Raw genomic sequence first — 24,613 nt, 5'->3', positions numbered from 1 at the left:
AAATGATAAATTTATTTCAGGATTGTGCTCAGTTATGAAGCTGTGTTGTCTGCATAATTAATGCTTGGAAAGCTAAAACATTGACATAATGTGAATATTAAATACATATGACTCATAAAAGAAGATAAAGGTGATTAAAAGGAGCAAACACAGAAAGAGGAGACTGTTTTTGCTAGATGCATTTGAGATAATATTCTCAGCAAAGATAGATCTGAAAGAATGGGCCAACATGAAGTCGTCAAAGCCTCAGAATAACATTTTGTTTTTCCTGTAAGGGCTTAACTGTTGCTATGCAGTGCAATATTATTAAGCTGCTGGAGGACAGGTTTGCAATGCGAAAAAAAAGAACATTATGATGTGCTTTGAAATATTTAGGTCAATAAAAGCTTAATGTATACCTTTTTTAGAATAAAAAATAACTCTTTCCAGAAGATGACTTTTTTTTTACCTTTAGAACTTCCTCTTTTTGCTGAGGTTTTTGTTTCTCAGATTCATCCAACAGTATCTCAGCACGATACATCCATGTTGTGATGTTAGCTACATTCTGATCAAAAGTCTCCATATGCTTTTGATATTCCTACACATGAAAGAGGTAAGTAGAACATATTAAAATAATTTGAATTGAAATAACGATATGAAAGAGACATGAAAGATATGATTATGGAAACGGTGGCAAACATACTATAAGGCTGATTATTATTATTATTATTATTATTATTATATACCATATTTACACAAATCCAAAATGAGGTCTTGTCTCCCAATTAGCATGGGGGGAGGGGCCTTTTCTTGGATTTAAGTGCAGTCCTGGGACAGGTGGCAGCTCAGCACTGGTGATGGCCGTGGGCTCCAGGCTGAAGCCAGAGCTGAGTTGCTGCCCATCTCAGCTCTTTTGGAATGGTTCTTCTGATGGGGAAGTGGACATGTGGGAAAGGGAAGCATGACATTATCAGAGGAACCTGCAGCCTGCTCCCCAAATGCCCTCTATCCACTGTGCCTGTGCCTACCCCCAACCACCTGATTGCCTCCCATCCAGATGATCCATCCCTCTACCTTTTGCTCTCACTTCAGTCCCTCTAGCCCCAGTCAGGAGCTACTGTTGTTTCTCCCTGGCTGGACTGGGCTGGGCTGGGGCCAGCCAGGGCTACCCAGAGTTGCAGAGCTACAGCAGAAGGTAAGGGGGTGGGGATGGTCAGAGGGGTAGGCACATTGTGGGGGGCAGAAGGTGGTGGGCAAACTGCAAAGGGAGCAGGGGTGGGGAAGGCAGGGGTAGGTGGCAGACTGTAGGGTGGGGGGGGCTCAGGAGCTGTGGGATGCAGGGAATGGGGAAGCAGGAACAGGCACAGGGGCTGGGGGCTGGACCAAGCTGCCTGCCACTGCATTCCCAGCCACAGGGGAGAGGGGTGAATTTAAGATAACACCTTCAACTAATTAGATTAATTTCACTAAAGATGAAAGCGAATTTATAATTTTTGTATGGACAGAATCTAATTAGTGGTGTGGGGTGCAGAGGTCATCTTAAATTCTAAGTTGTCTTAGGACTGGGTAAATACAGTAGTAGAGTGCACACCTTTGTATACATGTGTGATATATAAATATGTTTTTTGCAGTGGAACAGCACTGAGAGTACAGCTAAGGTAGAGCTCAGCTTTTTTAACTTTGACCTGAAAGAAAAAGGTGAATTAACACTACAATAGACTATATTCTTTGAGATGTGGTATCTACATATGTACTCACAACTGTAGTACGCTCATGTACTCCAGGCACTCAAGACCAGAGATTTTAGTAGTAGTATCAAACAGGTCATGCATTTTTGCCCTAATGTTAGACATCACTGACATATAATGGAAGACAGAGCATTTTGGCACTTGGTGCAGATCTTGTGCTGTTATTTCCCATTACTTTTATTTCATTTCATTTTTATTTTATTTTATTTCACCCCCCATCCTGCCCCATATGAGGGTACCCAGTGCCAGTGCACTGTTGGCACTGCTTTTGCTTTGGTACTTATGGTAAGTAAGATTCTCCTCATCAATGTTTCAGAAGATGAATACAGTACTGACAAAAATCTAGACTTCCACTTAAGTACTGAAAGTGTATCTTCAGAGAGCAGTGGGGGTTTAGGTTGACTAGAGCAATTACTAAGCTGGTTAATATTATATGTTGGATAAGTAGCATGATCTGCAAGGAGAACTGTAGTGAAGGTTATTTTTACTGAGTGAGAATGATGTTGAAGCATACATGACCATCTTAGTATATACTTAGTACTGAAGGTAACATCTCATTAAGTTGTCTGTAGGAGGGCCAAGATAAATCCTCAACGTGAGGCCCCAAGAAAAATGCCTGGGTTGGAACACCAAAGAACCTCCATATGGAGTTCAAGATCCCCCAAGACTTAAAGAGGGCTGGGAAAATAAACCCCGCCTTTTTAAAAGAATGGTTCTGGGTGACAACTTATTCTTCGCGTTCCTTCTGAATAAGATAGCCTTTCCTTGATCATCTTTCCTGGGACACCGGGCTGGACAGAAGGATCTAACTACCTAGTGAATCTGAACCTAGCTTCCAATGCCCAATGTTCCCGCCCACAAAAAGTAATCCAAACCTGCTGTAAGACTAACATAACACAAAAACTGAGAAAGAGGTTGTTGGTCCTGAATAGTCCTTTATACCCTCAGAATGCTGTATAGAAGAACCAAACAGGCACTGTTAAGAAAAGCTGTTTTCCCTGACACATGGAGGAGATGCACATGCAACATGGAAATTCATACTAGGACAAGAACTTGAAGAACTAAATGCTATGGTTCTGATGTCTATATCCATGTGTTCTGTGGTGGGTAAGCAAAAGTTTAATGATTACAGAGGATTTTCAGTGAAGCATCAAAAGAAATGCAAGATTGGCCCTCTATGCCTACCTACAACGTAGGTTTGGTACACACAAAACACAATTTATCTTACCAGCAACAGGTTGAGCCACTCCTCAGCTCGAGAAGTTACTGCTATCCAGTTACTGTTCAGGAGGCTGAGTTTATCATCCACAAGACTTTCCTTTCCTTTAAGCACGGTTCTCAAACCCTCTCCTAAATCAGTGATGCTTTTAAGATGCAGCTGGCGTTTCTCAATTTCCTTTTGTGTTGCCTGTGGAAAGCATATCCAGAATGATTACTTCATCAATATCAAATATTGATTTCTTATAGAACGTAACAAGAAACTAAAAATTGCAGTTGTGTCCACACTGTGGCTGTTTAATACAAAATGTTACAACTACTACAGGAAAGTAATAGGAAAAAACCCACACCTTTACAAAGCTACTTTTTAAACATGCACAGTAGGTAGTATTCAGAATAATCAAAACCTAAGGAAGTCCTCCATCTCTTAAAAGATGCTAACAATGTCTTAGTTCCTCAAAGACATATTTTAATAATCTCTTTATTTCTGAGAGTGAGTTTTACTTGCCATAATGGGCTTTAATATGTTGTTGATATGTTTAATGCAAGACATTCAAATTTCACACTTAGAATTTTTGTTTTACTTAGGTCAAAGCTGAAAATGTATGTTTTAAATCTGTAAATATGTTACCAAGCTTGTTGGCTTGTGTAAGTGGGTTTTTGCTCGCTTGCTGATGAGCACCTCAGGCAGTCCTTTCAAGTAATGCAGCTTTTATGCAACAAACAAACCAACAAATACACAAACAGAACAGAACAGAACTCTTCTGCCCTGTCCTGGAACTCCTTGACTCATGGCTCTGGACGCACCCTGCCTGCTCTTTAGAGCAGTGGTTCTCAACCGTTTTGTACCAGGACCCATTTGTAAACATCGATGGCTAGTCCCGACCCAGTGCTCCTTGCTCCTGACCCACTGCCCTCTGCCCCCAGCCCCCCAGTGTGTAGTGCAGGGGGTAGGGGACGAGGGAAAGGATGTGGAGCATGGGGAGTTCCAAGCAGCCCCTTGCAGGCTGGAATCATTTCCCATGTTTTTCTCCTTCTAAGGACAATCCATTTCTAAAGATTGTTTGCAACCCTTTCATATATTCTTGCAACCCACTTTTGGGTCATGACCCACAGTATGAGAAACGCTGCTTTAGGGTACTCATCTCAGTTTCCTTCTTCCTTGCAGCCTATTGGCAGGAACTCCTCTCTACCCACAAGTCTAGGCCCTCTTGTCCCTGCTATCTCAGAGCCATGGCTTACCTTCAGGTGCCTTCTTGATCAACCATATATGTGGCTCTTTGGCTCCCTGAGCAGCCTACTTTCATTTGTTGCCACTTCCTTAGTGGGGCTGCATCTGCTTCTCTGCTTCTCAGTCTCAGTTCTGCTCTATTGTCCTACTGCTGTGCAGCTCGCTTTCACACCATGACTACTTACTGTATAGAATTCCACACTGAATTCCAGTAGTCCCTCTGTTACGCTCCCCCTGGCTCCTTATTACCCTGTAGCTCATTTTTGCTCCACTATCTGTATCTGATAGCCAGCCTTTTCTCTTAAAGCCAGCCTTTTCTAACCCCTGCTACACTCCCCATAGATGCTTACAGTCTAAAACATGCCAGATCTATCAATTTAGCTATTCACTCTGCAAATCTGTGACAAAATACAAACAATCTACAAAAAAAGAAAGGTCCTACTTAAACTAGTTTCATGAGCAAATGTTATGTTACACAGTGGTCACAACTAAGACCACTCATTACTTGATAACTACTCTGGAAGAGGTACAGTATCTCTCTCCATCTAATGGAAAATAAAATCAGTCATTGGGAGAAGTTTCAAGCTGCTCAGATGGTACCCCATGCCTGCCCCCTAGCTGAAAATGGCAAAACTCAGGGTTTCAAGTTCATTAAATAAAGATCTTGAGTTACACACAAAATAAAGTGAGCAGGAAGTAGGGGCGACAGTCAACAGTCACCAATGAGAAAACAGAAATCTAGGAACTTTCACATATCCCTAAACACTCAAAAGGAGAGTTTTTCACCAACTAAGAGATTGATGTAATGCAAAAGACAGTGCTTATACCCAGGCTTTCCTCCTTCAGTATCACACTTGCTATAATCAATCTCACATTATTATGCTTCTATTAATATTATGTTGTCAGTGAAAATATAACTTGATAAATGTGCAAAAATTACTCCCTTTGGTATAACACTGTTTCTATGGCATCTCCAACTTCATTTGGCAGATGTTACACTTACTTTGAACCAGCTGCTTGATGTACATACTGCACCAAATTAATCATTTTGTTTCAAAGATAAATTTTCATACTTACATTTCAGGTAAGGATAAGAAGTTTTTAGTGTTCTACCAACTTACTCAAGTGATGAGAAGTGTAATAACAGAATATAAAGAATATTAGTGAAGAAAATGTGAACCATATTCTTTCATTTAAGGTACTATAGTATCTGAAACCTGTATTAAAGTTCAGATTGTTTTGATTTCCAGTTTGGCTAGGAGTAATGCTGGAGCACTCATTTCTAGAACTATTTAATCTATCTGCATTTTGGAAACCAAAGATACCTAATATTTTTTAACAAAAAATGTTTGACTTCAGCTTTGAGGGAAAATTCAAGTTAGCTTTTTATGTTATCTGAATAATCTATCAATCTATAGATTGAAGGTATTTTGAACACAAGAGCTGGGACTTTGTTTTAAATTAGAACCCATCTTCATTTTACATATGTGAAAATGGGCATATAATGTTTAAACTTCAGAGTCAAATCTCATTAATTGGAACTATTACCCAAAACCAGATACATTTTTCAAGGTGTGACTTAAACTCTAGTCTGAGCACATACATTCAGCAGAGCTGCCACCCCAATCTAATGAATACCAGGGATTGTCCATCTTTACTGTTCTTCTCAATTTTAAAGAATAAAAAGGCATTGGTCAACTTAGTGTTTATTCTGTGCTCTGGGCACCCAGACATGAAAATTAACCATCTTGTATGTTAGCCAGCATAACATATATGATTGTTCATTCCCAGTGGACACTAGGCAATCAAATAGGCTTAACACTTTTCTTAACACGCAAGCACCGAAAGGCTGAATAGAACAAAATTACTCACCTTTCACATATATGGTTATTTAAAGAGTTTAGGGGTAAAGTCCTGATTATCTAGAATTCAAAGGCAAAATTCCCACTGATTCCCATTGATGGGAATTGCATGCTATTCCATCTTTTTGGACACGAAGAAATTCTGAGCTGTATATATTATATTGGATTTTTAAAATGCTATATTTTCTCGCATTTAGCATGCCCCTGTGTATATAATACACGCCTTGATTTTTGAAGGTTAGACTAAAGTAAAGATCTTTGATTATATTTAAGTCAGTGGCAGCAGCTAGGGAGCTGAGTTTCCTCCCAAGGCTGCTGCTAGCCCTTCACACTGGATAAGACCTGAAGATAGATTTGGCCTGGCACATGGTCCCAGAGCCAGCATGTAGTCCTAAACTTGGCCCCAAAGCCAGAACCTAGCATGGGGCTCCAGAGCCAGCAGAAAAGATCATACGCCACATGCTAGGTATGGGGCTGCATGCCAGGTTGGACCTGGTCAGTAGGCCTGTGCAAAGCAGCAAGTATTTGCTTCAAATTCGGCTGATTTGGACGGACAGGAATTCGATTTGGAAATCTGAATCACTGTCCCGATTCAATTCAGCCGAATCAGATCCAAACATTTGGTGCCGCTTCGGAGATTTGGCCATAGACTAAACAGGCAGCAGTGCTCATCATACTGGACACAGCTGTCTCCAGCGTTTATCTGCCCCACACAGCAAGCGAGGGATTGGAGCTGCCCAGTCGGGTTGGCAGGGCATGGGAGTTGGAGAGGAGGTGGGGGGGATGCGGGATGTGCATGCAGCACTGCTGGGAGTGAGGACTATGCCCTGCTGCCACTTTCACAGCTGGGGGAGGGGGGGCACAATGCAGATGTGGCTCATTTCAGGTGGAAGGGGGGCACTGCCATGCCTGCATCCCATGCCCCCTGCCCTGAGTCCCGTGCCCTCCCACCTCAGCTGGGCAGCTTGTCTCAGCCCCAGCCCCAATCCTTCCCTCACTGTGGGGGCATTTATCTGCCCCAACCATGCTTCTTTCCTCCCCTCTCCACCTACCACAACAGACTTACCAGCTGGAGGCACCTGTGTTCAGCGTGGTGAGGACTGCTGCCTGTTTAGTTTATGGCTGAATCTCTGAAGCAGCCAAATCTTTTCTGAATCAATTCAGAGGCTTCTGATTCGATTTGGACCTTTTAACTGGTCTCCTGATTAGATTCAGATTCAGAGATTTGGCTGCCAAATTGAGCTGAATCTCCTCCGAATTGAATTGTCTACCGAAGTTTTGCACAGCCCTACTGGTCAGGTCCAGCCACAGAACAGCCCTGTGAACCAGCCAAGCAGCTGGGAAAGGGGCTCCCCATACGTCTGGAAATTTGGTGGGTGGAGGGGGTGTAGTGGCAGTCTTAATTACCCTGTTTCTCAGGCCTATTGCAATTAACATGGCCATCGTTTCACTGCCTCTAGCCCTCAAGCCACCACCACATTTCCAGACACATGGCATCTGTTGTGCTCACATATAAGGACCTAATTTTCCCCAGCTGGCTTTGGGGAAAATACAGTACTGTGTACTTGGATCCCCTAATGAGCTCAATTTTTTTGGTTCATTTCCGTGATTAATTTTCTTGATTTGAAATTTTCATCTCTCATAATCTTCAAATACCTGCCTTTTTGATATAACTGTGCAATGAAATTCTGTGTGTATTTTCTCTACATTAATCAAACAACTTTGGTCATTTTCTGTAACACAAAAAGAAATGGGTATAATTTTAATAAAAATACATACATATTTTCTATATATATGTATATAAAAAAGATTGAGATAAATGTGTAATGATACCTTTGCAACATTACGTGCATTTATTTTACTAAAACTCCACAAGCAGCTTAGAAATCTGGTAATTTTGATCAGTGAGTTCCATTATTCAAGAAACTGGCATTCATTTATTACATTTCTTTCATGATTAAGAGGGCATGAAAGAAATTGTCTCAAAATATGGGCAACTTCAGGAAAAGTTTTACATCCCTTCATGCAATCACACTGATTTGAGATGGGGACTGCTTGTGTGCATACTGGTAATTTGGACACACATTCCAGAGATGTTGTGTCTCTATTTGAAGTATAAATCACACAGCTACTTTAAGTTCAGAGCCATCTTCATAAGTTAGGTAGGCAGAAACTGGTTAGAAATCCTGGTCAAAGAATAGTTTCATATATCAGTGTCATAGGTGATCCTTGGAAATGCAAGTGAAGCAAATAAGAGAACAGCATACTCCCATAGAAGAATTATTTATTTATATTCTCTATGTTGTTATTTATAATTTATAATGTTGTGTTTTCATAACAATGTGGCCAAGTAAGCATAATTAAAACAACAAAGTCAAAAATGAGAATGAGGAAGAATTGAAGTTGTGATGCAATCTCTAAATTGAGTTTTTCTGGCGGGGGAGGAAAGAAAGAAAGAGGGCTAGACACAAAACTGTCAAAATTCCAAATCCACAGCTGTGATGATTATTTGACAACAGATTTAAATAGCATGTCAAAATAGATACTTCAAGAGTTTTTATTTTATTTGTTTTTACTTTTTACTAGAGAAATAGTGTCAGGAAAAACTCATGTTTACTCTAAGAGATATTGAAGATTTAGATTAATGTGTCAAGTTCTTAACACCTACTTATGGTCAATAATTTCCCAACTTATCTAAACAAAGCATGTGTTTCAAGACAAATTATACATACACACATGTATACACTTACCTTTGCCACACACATATAGGTATATACAGAGCTGACATTTAATAGCAGACAGAGAAAAAGTAAGGCACTGTAGGGGCAGCTGGTAGCAATCTCTAGCTTTAAGTTGCCTGACACTTGTTATAAAAGTTTCTCATTTGATATTTGATGGGGGAATCACTTTCAGGATTCTTTGCCAATAGAAATTCCATCCCTATTTGGCATAGGGTATTTGAAATTGCCATTTCCTTTCTCTCATTTGTGCCTCAGCAAAAATAATGGCAGCGTGCCAAAGTGACTGAACACAGAAGTTGGGATCCACAGACTCTGCACATATACCAAGCCAATTAAGGTATTATCTGAGCAGCTGTAGCAGAGGATAGGAACTGAGTCTGGATAGATTTGTTTGCCCTAGTAATAGACATATCGAGGATGTTCTCATTTCCCAGAAGAAGGGAGAGACAGACATACAGATCAAACTGAACTTTCTTCAGTACAATCCCTAGATTCAGAATATCAGCCCAGAAATATCTCCACTCTGACCTAAAAATCTTCTCCTGTTGCTGGAAAACATAGATTATCCTACAGTAACATAAACCTCTCTTCAATGGGTGAATATTTTTGATTTCAAAATGTGAATCATCCTTTTGATGATTCACATTAATAGATGCACAGTTACGCAAAATATTTGCTTTTTCTTTCTACTTTTAACATTTCCTTTTATTTTTTCCTTAAAACAAGGAGAAAGGGAAATAATATTTCCCCCTCTCATACACACACAAACAATTAACATGATATATGCTAGCACTCAAAATTAAGAAAATGTTTACTTTTCAGTGTTAGTGATCGCTTAATTTTACTTTGTGCACTATTATAATGACAATGATTATGTGACCACACAACATTTTCCTGTAGATATTTTTCTACAGTACCCCAGTAAAGTGTACATGACTGATGCTCTGAACTGAAGTTGCCTACACAACTGTAAGTTTGGCATCTTCTAACTTTAAAACGTGACTCTGCAACATAAATTATACTTTTTTTTAACTCCACTTTTAGTAAGTAATTATATACACCGGGTCCTTAGTCCTGATCTGGGTTCATTTGTACTTTTGCATACATTTTACACAGTTTTTCCTGTGGAAAAAGAAATGAATTCTGGATACTTTCTCAACATGGTGTTAACAAACCCCCTTACCTGAAAATAGTAGGTAATAACAAGTGAAAGCCTTGAATGTACAGTGAGGAGTTTCTTTGAAAATGTGGTTCATAGGCTTACTCAATTATATTTTATAATGAAGTAGTACTACTATATATCAAATTAGGCTCTTTGTTAATTTTTCAAGACCACTAGGAACATGACCAAAATAGTACTGAGGTAGTTTTTTAATTGGGCATCAGTCATTATTAAATATAATTTAAAAATTCAGAAACAAGACACAACGGATGAAAGATTCTGTGTGACTTCACACTCTCTACATAAATCTCCAAAAGCAAAAGTGACCTTAATAAGTCACAGAAACTCTGTAAAAGAAGGAAGTTAGGCTGCTTTATTCTCACAGATGGGATTAGGGTATTAATCAGAGGCTGATGTTATGTCCTTTTTTCTCCATGATAGCTGGCATTTATGTATTTATTTGCAGCGCCTCTAATATTTTTATTGTGCTCTGGCCATTACTTATGCATTGTGAATTTTTTGATACAATTTTTTAGTACATTTTATTTTATTGGACTCACTGATGGAAATTAGACTACCAAACTGTGTTAGCCAGTTTGATTCTGTGCGTTTCAATTCAACTTTGTAGGCATTATACACAATTAAATATTACAAGAATGCATAGGAAAAATAATACTGATAACATGGAATTTGGTGTAGAAGTTCCCTTTGTAATGACATCTGGCATTTCCTTTTAAAGAACATGGTGCCATACCAAATCATACCTTTTATCAGATAGATTTGTCCGATGAGTACAGGAACTGTGAATATTGGAATCAATAGAAATTACATAACTCTGTACCATTTTTCTACTGCTTAATTTTATAGTTATAAAATTATTTCTATTTTTTTCCACCTATAAGTAATATATATTGCTTCTTTTAGGAGAACTGAACAAAACTGGAACAAAAATAGCTTTTCTACTTCCTGTAACAAGGCAGGACTAAAGCAATAGCTTTATTTTTATATGGCTCAAGAAATAAAGTTTCACTACCTTCCTGGGAGACTCTTACTGTCTAACAAATATTACTGTCAGGATGTTATCTTGAGATTTAGGCTAAATTTGTCTTAATTCTATGCTCCTGGACAATTTCTCCTCTTCATTACTGGTATTCATAATCTATAATTACTGTATTTATTCACCTACCACATGCACCTTTCCCCTCCCAACTGGCCTTTCAAAATTGGAGTGCTTGTCTTAAGTGGGGAAGCTGATTTTCTGCCCAAAATAGAAACACCTCACTTAATTCCTTCTCCATCCAAAGTTTAAAACCAATTGTCAGACAACAGCAGTGGCATTTCTATGGAGGTAGCTGAGATAGTCAGTTGACTTCATGGCTAAATGCTCACTCTGCAAGTGTTAATGACAGCCTCTCCTTTTTAATAGTCTTGATATCCTACTAATCAAGCTAACCTTTATCCTGGCAATTTTGCTTTCTCCTTGTTAGTCCTGGTCTCCTATTTCACAACCCTACACATTGTAGCTCTTTTCAGTCTTCAGCAGCAGCTATAGTTGGAGCTTCTGTTTAAGCAGGAAGGGGAGGATGAGTAAACTGAAGATTAGGCTCTATCCTTTCTCTACGCAGCCATAACTGTCAAAAAATCTTCTCCTCTCCAATTCTGTCTTCCAAAAAACAAGGTGCATGTCTTATTTGAAGGTATGTGGCACATGAGAAAATACAGTGCTTTCACATTTTCACCTACTCTACACTATACCAGACACAGCTATTCATTCTGAATCTAACTGTCACTTTTATATTCAATTTTAATTTGTTTGTAACATTTTGAATTTCTTTTAACTCTTCAGCAAATTTCTGGTACTGAAACTTAATACAAACTTAATAAAATAATGCAGATTGTGCTTAATAGGGCTGTATAAAAAGTCACTATGAAATCCCAAGTCAGTTATGTCCAACACAGCACATGTCCATTTTTTACTTCACTGTCACCTGAGATTTCTGTCCTCCTGCTTTCCTGCTCCTAGTTAGTGTTTTCTGAATATCTTGCTTATAATACTGAGTTCCTGGACAGTTCTGCTTCACCCGCTGCTGTCTAGAGATTTGCCTTGTCTTCAGCAGGAGTAGGACGCAGCCTGATGCTAACATATCCACTATAGTTTGTGTTCATAAGCAAAAAGCTGCCACATTAATAACACATTCTTATGACCCAATTCCGACCCCAATAGGTATGATGTACTATTTCTTAACTTTGCACCAGGGTATGTGGAACTTTAATTAATAGGCTTTCCAAAGTTTAGAAATTATTAGGTTTTGATCTTTTAACTTATTTCAAAATTGTTTTAAAATAAACATTGATTTTGTTCAACATAGTATCACCTGACACTTTTCTTACATCTTTAAAGGTAATTTTAAAATGCTTACATGCAAGAACATTTTTCAGCATTTATAATCTCTGTACAGTGACATGCAGTATTTAGATGACAGTTGATTATATCCTATAATTATTCTTTATACATACATATATACAATTAATGGGTTAGATTTACTTCGCTATTATATCACCATCATGTAGGTGTCACTCCACTGAAATCAATGAAGTAGATTATAATAAATTATATGATATATCATATATGATATATTCATGTAAATACTGCTTTACATGTCCTAAAATGGTCCTTACAAGGGAGTATTCTTTGTGTATGTGATTCAGTAAATAAGTGCTGTTTTCAGCCCTTTTTAAGATAAACTGACTGAAACAAAATTAAGTGAAGTGACTTGCCTGAGGTTACACAGTAAATGATTGGTTTGACTGGGCTTCAGCCATCATTTTCTAGGTACTATTTTTTTGTCATAAAGTATCACTTTCTCATGAGAATACACAGTAATACACTGTATTTCTGCAGGTTAATAAGCATAGTAGCATAAGCTTTAATTATCATACAAGTTAGTTAAATTGCTCACACATTTCTCATACATATAAAATTTTAATGAGCTTCTCTTCCCTTTCTTGATTGTTTTAAGCAAAAAAAAAAGTTAATGTTATACCTGTTTATAGAAAGAGTGAGACATAACAAGAGTTTCCTACTGTGCAACTGCACTAATCAGCAAACCTTAAACTCTAATTATATAACTTCTGGAGCATTAAGGTTTGCATCTAGTTCATAAACGAAAGGAAATTAAAGACAAGCCTTTCCATTAACCTAGTGCTAGACTAGAAGCATCATGATTATTTTGGAACAACCCCCCTCCCCGAAATAAATTAGTTTTCTTCAACGTGCAAACAAATGTACACGACAAGACATTTACATCTCTGCTGTACAGCTCAACATCACCAAAGACCACTTTTGTTTTCCTTACTAGAAACTGAACTGGATAATTGACAAGCTAGTTCTGAGGTATTAAAACTGCATGAATACGTATTTCATCCCTTGAAAAATCTGACATTTGTCCTTTGGTGTGGAGGATAAGATCATGGTATTAATCAAAAGTGATTCACTATGTAGACTTCACTACAGGAGAAGACAGCAAGGGAAAATGAGAAAATACTGAGCAGCAATAGGGGTTTCACAAACTAAGGTTTGATTTGAAAATTTAAAAAATGAAACATATTTATAAATGTCTCTTGCTGTGCTTTTAGTCTGTACTTTTATAATATATTAGCATTCTAGACTGATGACATGAAAAGCTTATGTAGCTTTCAAAAGATGTATAAATGGAAGTAAATTTTTTCCCAGTCTCTTGATTAATAGCCAATAGCATCTCATTGGAAGATTAATGTTTCAAACAAGCAAAAACCATTTGAGTCACAACCTCTGGTTCATAAGTGGGGGATGAAGGCGGGGAGCAGGGGAAGCAAAATGAAAATCAAATCTTGCTCTAAACACCCAAACCACTTTACCCTTCTCTAGCAGTGTACATTGTTTTTCTTGAATGTATTTTCAGTAAAGATGAAATTAAATAAAATGTTTCTTTTTCTTTTTCAGGTAAGTTTCCACAGAGTACAGCTTATTTAGTAGAATTTGCAAAAAAACAGGCCTATGTATTGTTCTGTATTTACATATAGTAGCACATCATCAGCATTCCTGGAATGACTAGGTTAGACTTTGCCTAAGAGAAAACTCAGACTATTTGTATAGCCTGAACATTACATGATATCTTGTTTTCAAAATTAATTTTGTCTGTGTAATATTGGCTTGACTCAAGGTACCGAGCAGTGGCTGGGGTGGTTTTATGGCTTAGGGGACACCATTTCTGTTCCCAACAGCTTTGTCAATCTAGCCCTTTATTCCTTCATATTTTCTCAAAAATGCCTGAAACAAATATCTCACTTTAGGCTTAATAGGATACTTCATGTTAAATAAAATTAAAAAAAAATATGTCTTGCCTTTTCCATTTAGTAACCAAAACAAAACAAAACCAAAACTCCAATTATTTGTACAGGCTTCAGTGTTCTGATTTTTACTTGAAGCATATCTAGATTATAAGAACAAATATTATGTTGTTAAAATAAACAGGTAAATTGTTTAAGCAAGAAAAAACTGTATTGCAAAAATGTATTCGAATGTTGCCCAAAGGATTATATATACAATTTTCATACACTTTATAACCCGTGTGTTGATTCTGGTTTGACACTTAAAAAAAAAAATACAGTACAAAAATTAGAGACTGTATTTCTTAATTTATTTTATTTCATTGATAGTTGTAGACTAAGGGAAATATTTTACAAAGAAAAGGAAATTAATATATCAGTTTAAGAGTCATGGGTATAAAACTAAGAAAGAAGGAAGGGTTGTTTTCTACCATAATGGTAGAGAAATCAATGCTTTGCTTAAAAGTGGCTGGAAATCCCTAAATTAATTTATTGTGCTAACATTTTGAGTTGTTGTCCTCTTTTTAGGGAAGCAGGGGAAAAATGCAAAACAGAAATCTGGTAGTTCAATCTGTTCTTGATTAGGAAATTTGGGGAGTTATTTTTCAATAAGATTTATCTTGGAAAGAATATATTGTTTTAGATTATATCACTTCCAGATACATTGGTGCACTTCTAATGCTTTTGCTAGTCTAATGAAAATGTAGCCTGTTCTTTCTTTGATCATATACATTATAATAAAATATACTTAATATGCATGTTAAAAACTGAGAGCGTTCAACTTAAAAAAAATGAAAACACCAGGTCAGATCTTCCATTTATTAGGCACCCAAGTGAACTTTAGAACCTAAGAGAAATTCTATTCTACCCTGCTGGAGTCCTGAAACACCTGTTAAAGGTATGCGGGCCCTCCTCCTCCACTGTTGATTTTTTTTATGACTCAAACTTAAGGATAAGATGGCTGTTATTCAAAAAGTAAATTCAGTTATGGATTTACAGGGATAGCCTTCTCAATGCAGGGTCCTGACTCCCTGGCTTTTAAATTGTTGCATATGCATATAAGTATGACATTACTTACCTGGCTCTGGTTCACACCTCGCCTAGGTCTTTGCGATCCCTGCTCCTACCATTTACTGAGACTGTGGGGCTGGGCTGTGGGGTGACGACCAGTCCAGGTGGTAGGGGAGCAGTGAGGCAAATCTTCTAGTCCCCTTTGGGTTGAGGAAGAATAAGGAGAGCACCTGTTGTTACTCCTTCCCTCCCAGAGCTGACTGAGAGGGAAGTGTACAGGCCTTCACTCTTGTCTTCTACTTCCTTCATATGACATTTTAGGATTACAACATTCAGAGTTTAATATCTAAATCTGATAACCACTTGACTGCTTTAGGGGTAGCTACATGGGATTGATTTTAGATTGCTATTAAAGAAGATGACAACCTTCTGTGGTCATCCCTATTATGTGCTAAAGCAATGTCACCAACTTGACAACTGAATGCCCATAAAGGGCCTCCTGATCAGGATTACAATACCATAGACCTCACACTTGTGACAGGTGCTGTCCTCCTAGAGAGATCCTCCAGGCTGAGACTTGGAAGATCTTCTCCTGGAAGGAGCATTTTCCCTCAGGAGAAATTCAGTGAACATTTGTATACCTCTCATTTCTACCAGGAGAAAGGTGATTCTCCTTATAGAAATGTAATGCCTGTAGATAACCAGCATGTGGCCCATTGTCTTCTTATGTCAGAGGCATGAATGTGGACAATTTGGAAAGAGTCCAGCACAGAGCAACAAAAATGATCAGGAGCCTGGGAAGCAGGACTTATGAAGAAAGGCTGAAAGAACTAAGCCTATTAAGAAAAGACTGGGGGGATTTGATAATACTCTTTAAATACCTGATGGGCAATTACAGAGAGGATGAAGATGGGCTTTCTTCTCTGACCATAAGGGATAGGACTTGAAGCAATGGCCTCAAGCTTCAACAGATTGGAGCTCTCAATAAACATTCTGACTATGAAGGTGGTCAAGAATTGGAAAATACCAGTAGAAATGATGGACATAATTATGGAATCTCCATTCTTGGAAGTTTTGAAGAGTAGGTTAGACAGACACTTGGCTGGGATGGTTTAGTCAGATCTTGCCTTGAGCAGGGAGGTTGGACTGGATGACTTTACGAGGTCCCTCCCAGCCTTACTTTCCTATGATCCTATAATTAGGGACTCAAACGTATATAACTACTTCTGAACAATGTCAATAAAGTTAATGGGAATCTAACAGGATTCCATGAATGATAACCTGTTAGTATATGACGTATTTTTCCCTGTATTTGGCTTTGGAATACTTATGGGTTTCAAATTTGAAATATCAGTAATGCTATCAAATCATTTCCCTCCCAAATTAAGTGCTTCCCAGGAAATTCAAGGTTAAACGAGTTATGCTAAGTATGATTTGTATCTAGATAGACAGATGGATAATTTAAATCTATCGAAGAAACACCTAGCCTTGGTACACACTGAATAATATACCTCACAACATTATTGCTGTCTAACGGGTTTGCTATACTACTAGTAGCAGCAATGATATTATGATTAAATCTTTTAAAGCAATAATGTGATGAGATGACACTACCATTTACAATGTTCAGCTAATCTAATTGCCAAATTTCATACACTTTGTTTATCAGTTAGCTCTCTAATATTCATAAATAAAGTATATATAAATTTAAAGTCTTCTATATTATTACCTTGCCCCAGGCAACTTCAGCATCCAAATCAGAAGGCATTCCCTCCACTGTGGATCTCTTTGTTAATTCTGCATCTGTCACTGCCAGCCACTCTGTCAGAGCATTCATTTCCTTTCGAAGCTTCCGGGACAATTTCAAACATTTCTCTAACTCTTGCTTTTTTTCTGTCACCTGTAGGAGAAAAGCATATGGATTTTAACTCTTTCATTTGAATCAAAACCCCTGATCACTTTTAGGCTTCACATTTTCATGGAAGTTTGACTGTATTTTACAAGACAGTTTTTACCATATTGTATGGTATGATTTACTCTTTGTAATATTCGTAAACTTGCTGTAAAATTACTATGCTCATTAAGTATAATTCACAGGTACATAAGGAGATGCTTCTCTAATAGCATAACCACATTTTAAAATGAAACTCAGATTAGTGCATCTCAAGAATGTAGAATAACTTCTTCCAATCACAGTAATATACATTGTTGGCTATTACCAAATTAAGAGCACTTCCTTGCAATGCAAGTAAGGAGTCAAACACCATTCAAAGAGCACAATGCATTTTCTCACGGATAGTTAAACCTTTAGTATCGAGCCCATGTGTTATTTCTGCACAGCAACGCTGCATATGAGGAAATTAATAATACCGTATGCAAGGCCATGTGTGAACAGTATACAATGGAAAAGGCATGGAATACACTGAACAATGAGGGTAAAACAAAGGACTGAATACTGGCTCATTCAGTGAGCACCATCCATTTTATTCATTAGCTGAGGCAGGGACCCTATGAAAACATTGTCTGCAATCAAGTAATCAAAAACTGTATATAACAATGCATACATATAATGGGGCCAAATTAAGACTGTTTGACTCTACAACCTGAATAACATTCTTTTGATGTTTCTGTATACACATGTAATTTTCTAGTTTTTGTTTTTAAACAAATAGAACCATCCCCAACTCAGGAAATTCAATCGTGTGACACACGTATAGATCATCATCAGAGTATGGATTCTTTGGATCCAACATACAGTTCACTGCTACTTGAGCAAACAGAGTACTTAACAGCAGTAGCAGGTTTTCACCATCATCAATTTGGGACAAAACAGGAGTAAGACATATGCTTTGACCAAGTCTTGTCAATGTGGGCTAATAGCAGTGGAACGGTGGAACTTGGGAGATATGGGATTCTTTTTAGGTTATGGAAGGTAACATGATCTAACAGTTGGGCTAAGGACAGAAGTTACACACAAACTGTTTTAAGTGATCAGAAACTGAATTAAACTTGTAACAAAACAGAAGTTCAGTGCACTTAAACCACTTTCAAAATGCCCAAAGCTGGTTTAAGATAAATCTGGTTGGATGTAGTATCATACTTAGTTAATTTAGGTCAAACCGGTTTATGGAACTTGTGTTCCACATCCTGTCCTGTTTCAAGTTAATTCACAGCCCCCAGAATCCCATGATGCTTTTCAAACTTGGGCTATATTGTCTGCTCCAGTGAGTAGGGTCTGCCTCATGTCTCCATTCCCTAGCCGAAGCACTATCACACCTATGGGTGGCTGAGCAGTGGGTAGGGAGGAAAAAACCTACCCTTCTGGCTGGGCACCAGACCCCCAGCTGCTCATTGTGGGGGAGGGGAAGGAAGGACCATCCTGCAGCCTTCCCCAGGTGGGCAGCACTGGGCTGCAGGATGGTCCCTCCATCTCAGTGGCCTAAGATATATACTCAAACCAGTTACTGCATCCTTCTAATATATTATATCACGTTCTGATGCTAAAATTCCCTTCCCTCTCTTGTCAGATCACTTCCTAAAGGTTCTCTTACTGTAGCCTGACTTCACATCAACTCACTTAGGATATGCATTCATCCAGGGATAAAGTCAGCTATTTTGTATTCAACCAAATAATAAGTGCGTATATTAATAAAATCCCTGAAATGAAATAGTCATCAGTGAAGAAACCAGTGTAAAAATAAAGAGGGAATTTAATTTATGCCCCTTGGACATCACCGTCACATTTAAGAAGAATCTTTACCTCTTATGAGGTAGAAATATGAAAATTAACAAAAATAGGTTTTAGATAACTTGAAAGAAAAGCTATCTTAGAAATCTTTTATAGGTCACATACAGAAATTGACTATTTTTAATTCCAACCTGTCACTTGTTAAATGAAACTGTATCCTTGTTAACTGTATTCTGTTTTAATTTTAAATAAAGCAGAAAAGCTAATTTTACTTTGAATGATAATGAAAAAATAAATAATCAAACATTGTAATGGATCTGGTTGGTGACACCTTTTAGGGTGCTTATCAGTTCCTTGTAGACACTTCTGTTTCTGAGACTATATAATTTTACCAAATGTATTTATTCGGACTGAAATTTCCCTTTGCTTACCATTATTTCTATCTGATTTGGTGCATGTGGCATGTGTAATAAGTATTAGCAAAAGTCTTTCACTTATTTCCAAAAATGAAATTTGAAGACAACAGATTACTTACCAATATATTTTTAATCCCAATTGTTATTTTTTTTAACTGTAGGGCATATAAGTTTTAAGCTGGAGTATGGAAGCAGAGTAAAAGAGGAATGAAAAGGCAGCTATACATGTGCCAGATGTCTGCTCAATTAATCAAATGTTGGAGCAGACTAATTTGCAAGTTCCAGCAGCTTTTGCATCACATGTTTAAAATGGTGCTTCAAAATGGTGACAAGGAAGCTTTAACTAAAGCTCATTGAACAAACTTTAGTTAAAGCACTCCCCTCACACTTTCAAAGCATGGGACGCTGAATGCACGTGATGCCAAGGGCACTTTAATTAGAGTGGCTTTCAGAGCACATGTAACGATGCCCAAAGAGTCTTTCGATGACTCCAAAGGTATGCCAAAACAAAAATTTCTCCCAGTTGCAAGTGGGTAACAAGGTGTTCGAGCTAGGGAGTCAAAGGCAGCAGGACATTTTTGTGCCACTAGCAATGGAAAATCATATGCCTTACGTACATTAAACTTATTAGTCACTGGTCTAGAGAGTACCGTTGACCTTAAGCTTTTGTGATTATGATTCCAAGATCATATAGTGTCTTTGCTTCCACTGTTTTCCAGGCTGCACGCCTTACTCAATGAACAGGAGCAACAATACGTGAGGTACAGAGACGTAAAAAGAAAAAGAATGTTCCTTTTTGTTGTGAGGCACAGAAACACAGTAAACATACAACTGGAAGAGACCACAAGAGTCACTTAGCACAGTGGTTTTCAACCTTTTTTCATTTGCGGACCTTAAAAAAATTAAATGGAGGTACAGACCCTTTTGGAAATTTTGAACAGAGGTGCAGAAACCTTTGAATGGCAAGTGTGGGTGTTTACATGCTTTTGATTGCTCATAGTCATCTTTTGCAGATTCCTTAGACACAGTTTGCAGACCCCAGGGGTCTGCAGGCCATGAAAACCACTGATCTACCACAGCTCCCTGCAGACACAGTATTTGCGAGTATTAAAAAGCTGAACTGTTCCTTATTTTGCCTTATACTTCCCATTGCAGTTTGATTCAGACTTTTATATTGTGCATATACATATAGTCAAAAAAAGGTCTATGGGGAATTTTAATTCAGGCATTTCCCACTACTGAGAGCTTTATGGGTATAATTATACATTAAAAAAAACTTTGAAACTTGCCTCTTAAACAGCCATTTCAAAATAAGCCTTATCTGCTTGCTTTTAGGGTGCATTGCAAAACCCATTTATTTTCCTTTTCTTTTGGGGCACCTGGGGCTCAAAAACCTTTAGAATGGTTTATTTTAAAAGATGAACAAAAGGTTGCATAAGTACTCCATTTAGTACTGTATACAAATAAAATACAGATCTGCCTGTACAACCCCCTCCCCATATATAAATTAACATTTTGTTCCTATTCCTTCCCCATTTATATAAGTGTAATAATACTCCGCAATTCATAGATCCATTGTATATGCCCAGAGGCTAATACCGTATCAATTTTGCCCTTTGTTATTATCAATTCTAAAAATCTATTTTTTAAGTGAAAAATGGGAAACACTGCCATCTTAAGGCCTTTTCTTTTATAAAATTATCTCAGACAGAAAGTATGTTATAGCTGTTAAAACATATTATAGTTTTCACTATATTAAAGCTATTTTTAAAAGCTTTGTTTGTTTGTTTTCCTGAAATAAATCACTGCTTATGCTCACTTATAGTAAGCTTTACTTGGAAGGAAACTGAAATGATTGAATAATCAGAAAAACAACTCTGCATAAAACAAATATATATACATATATATATACACACATACATACATACATATATACACACACATATATATACACACACACACACATATATATATATATATATATATACACACACACATATACACACACACACACACACACACTCCATGTTGTAGTAGGGTTGGAGTAGAATGGTAGCTGTAAGAGTTCAGGAAATTTCAGAGAGCCCAGGATTTTGCATAATATATTTTATTAACCAAATATAGTTGGGACGGCTGATGGATAAGCTTTTGGGCATCAAGTGCCCTCCCTCAGGTCAGAGGAGATGAAAAATATAGAACTATAAAATGCAGAGGAATACACTTTAGGGATCCCTTGTGCCTTCAAATCACATTCACTTATAGAGTGGGAGTCTGGTGAGGAAAGACAATATACCTGTCTCAGTATTGGAGGCTTTACTCTGGAGCGTATGCAATGCCTTAGGAAAGACAAGAGAACACAGATGCTTGCCATTACTACTCCATTTTATGGAGTCTATTCACTATTATGATCACTCAGTATAGTGGCAGTCAGGATTATAGCCTCACCACAGCCAGTCATGAATGATATAGACACTGTAAGCATATGCATTTGTGTTTGTGTGCATGGATGGCTATGGATATGTAGAAGAGAGGGAAAATAAGCAAGTGTGGAATGTTTTGTATAAATATAATTCCCAAGACATATTCATGATACTTAAGTGCCAGTTTTAACTTCTGGCACTCTCTTCTCTTATCTTTTTCAATGCTTTTTCCAAAATTTGAAACCATCAGGTGTGAAGCAGATGCCATTATGCAAGTCCAAGCTGTGGCCTTACGCAACACAAATACTTCAGGCTAGTGTAAGTTTTTGCTTTGGGAAGTGAGAAACAAGCTCCTAATGCATTTACACATGCACATACATATGCTCCTGTGCACACATGTGTGCACATGCATATGCATGTGTATGTGCATGTGTACATGCATTAGGACCTTGTTTCTCACTTCCCCAAAGCAAAAATTTGCCCGAAGCTGTGGTTAAAGAGCATTTAGTCCTGAAGACCTGAAACCTATCAAGAGCAGATTTGGGACCTTGTATCAAATGATCCATTAGGTGTGGACACAGGAATTATCTCCCAGTACAAAAACGTTTCTTAGTTTTTCAGTGAGACACTTCTAGTTTTTAGTTCAAGAGGGTCACAAATTATTGAACCTTAAAATGATTTCCATGTTTTTTGTATGGAAATGCTTTTTTATCATTGTTAAAAATAATTCTAATATTTTATTGATTATAATTGTCCTTTCTATCTGAAGATATCATCAGTTCCAGAAAGCAGGTAAGCATGTTGTTGAAGCCATCTCTATTTAAGCCAATACACACACATTACATTTAGGCATTAACTTATTAAAGGGATGTCTTGGAAAGGGATGTTCCACATTGTGGCCTTATGCAAGACAAAATCTCAGGTCATGTTTGCCTGAGCAACTGAATGACTAGGGCTGTGTATTTCAGCCTTATTTCTTATTTTTAGAAAGTGTTATTTTTCTACTGAAAAACAATATTTGGCTTTTATTGTCAGATGACAACCAGGTGAAACTGGCAAATTTAAGTGCTTATCTCAGTGGTTCTCAACCTGTTTAGACTGGAGGTACCCCTCCATAACTGTTGTGAATTGAATGGCACCTCATTTTAAAAAGCATGTATTTATTATAGTGCTAATCTCCTTGAAAAGGCTGATGAGCAGCCGGCAGGGAAGAATCTGCATTGCAGGGAACAGGGAGAGGAGAAGCAGCTGGAAAAAAGAGCCTGCACTTTACTCCTCAACAGGGCCTGCACTTTCTTGCTTATCCCCTTTCTTCTGGTGGCACCCTTCAAAGGCTGCCAGAGCACCCCAGGGTTCCATGGCATCCTGCTTGAGAATCACTGGCTTGTTGTAATACGATACATCACAGCCTAAGTGGCTTTTGACTTTACTAAACTTGTTAACTGTCAAGCTAGATAAAAATAAACATGAGCTATTATGTCTATATTATCAAAAATAAACTGAGCAGTAAGACTTTGCAAGACAGATTAATTTGTAATACTGCCTACTTCAGGCCACTAATGGCTCTCTAAAGGCACTTTTCATCCCTTCAAACAGCTGCACATGTTTTTGTTATACTAAACAGAAGCAAGATCCATGGGTCTGTTTAATTTAAAGGGAAAAGTCTAGATATAAGCCAAGTATTCTTATACTGCAATAAGCAATCACAATTTCCAACCATATTTTTCTTATTCTTTTAATGCACTTATGGCATTAAATAGTCTGTCTAAAATACTTCATCTTAAAGGACAGCCCTCCAAGTTTACTGAAGACAACACTCATCCAGTCCCAACACTCAAAAGATAGGTTAATATGTTTATTTTACATCCCTTGCTGTTCTTTCAGTAAATACAAATAATTCCTCTATATAGGGCCCTAAAAGAATGTCAGACTGTTAATTCAATTTTAATGGTTATTGTACTAAAGACAATAAGGTTTAATCAGTCTTGTGTTTAAATAATGTTGACACATGCTAAACAACCCCCACACTAGCTATTGATGACTAGCTGATAAATTGTCTTCATAATTTTTATACTGAAAAAAATCGTGATACTGAAAGAAGTTTGTGCTACCCTGTATATTAGAATTGCATTTGTGCAATGAGCAGACATTTTAAAATACACTGTGGTTAGAACTATTTAGCTACTTACTAAATAGCTAAAGTTTACCAAGAACCAAGTTTACTCCCGTGTTACAGTTTAAAGGAGGCCCATGGGCTGAATAGTCCCAGTGAGGGCACAAGGAGAAAGGAAACAGATTGATCTTGTGTACTTGTTAATTGCAAGCATTTGCATGAATTCTCCTCTGGAGCAATACTGCAACTCCTCCATGAAGCCCCAGAGTGACTTTTTGTGGGGGCTGTGCTTCAACAACAGATGATATTTTCTATAGTTAGAAAAGCATATTGCAGAGTCAGAATCAACAGCATTTTGTAGTTTGGAAGTGGCAAATCCAAATGGATGTTATATGCTCCATCAGGATCTTTATTAATACTGATCATCTTTTTTTTTTCTTTCCTATGAATCAATACTTTTTGTTTGCCTGATTGTTTTGCTAGTTAGAAAAAAACCCAGAAAAAGACAAACTATGAAAGGGACAGGGAGGTTTTTTTCCCCCACTATTATTCAGTTAAATAAATAATATTTAATATTAAATGATTGAACTCATAGGCAGTTTTACAAGCTGCAATAAAAATAGATTAAAATAATCTATAGTGTGACATTTTTTGTA

General features: G+C 37.5%; 1 protein-coding gene across 8 annotated transcripts in view; it reads right to left on the bottom strand.

Annotated features, from left to right (window-relative positions):
• Positions 1-24,613, bottom strand: part of DMD (dystrophin) — a 1,922,593-nt gene that overhangs the window by 1,062,430 nt on the left and 835,550 nt on the right. For all 8 annotated transcript variants that reach the window (XM_019529123.1, XM_019529125.1, XM_019529122.1 and 5 more), the window contains 3 exons: positions 17,050-17,220; positions 2,956-3,135; positions 449-577 (listed from right to left, as the gene is read on the bottom strand). In XM_019529123.1, coding sequence (XP_019384668.1) covers positions 449-577; positions 2,956-3,135; positions 17,050-17,220 — 480 coding nt within the window. The remainder of the gene's footprint in view (positions 1-448; positions 578-2,955; positions 3,136-17,049; positions 17,221-24,613) is intronic.

The sequence above is a fragment of the Crocodylus porosus genome, unplaced genomic scaffold, assembly GCF_001723895.1.
Source record: "Crocodylus porosus isolate Cpor-Errol unplaced genomic scaffold, CroPor_comp1, whole genome shotgun sequence".
Lineage (NCBI taxonomy): Eukaryota > Metazoa > Chordata > Crocodylia > Crocodylidae > Crocodylus > Crocodylus porosus.
This window is presented reverse-complemented; position numbering and strand designations above follow the sequence as displayed.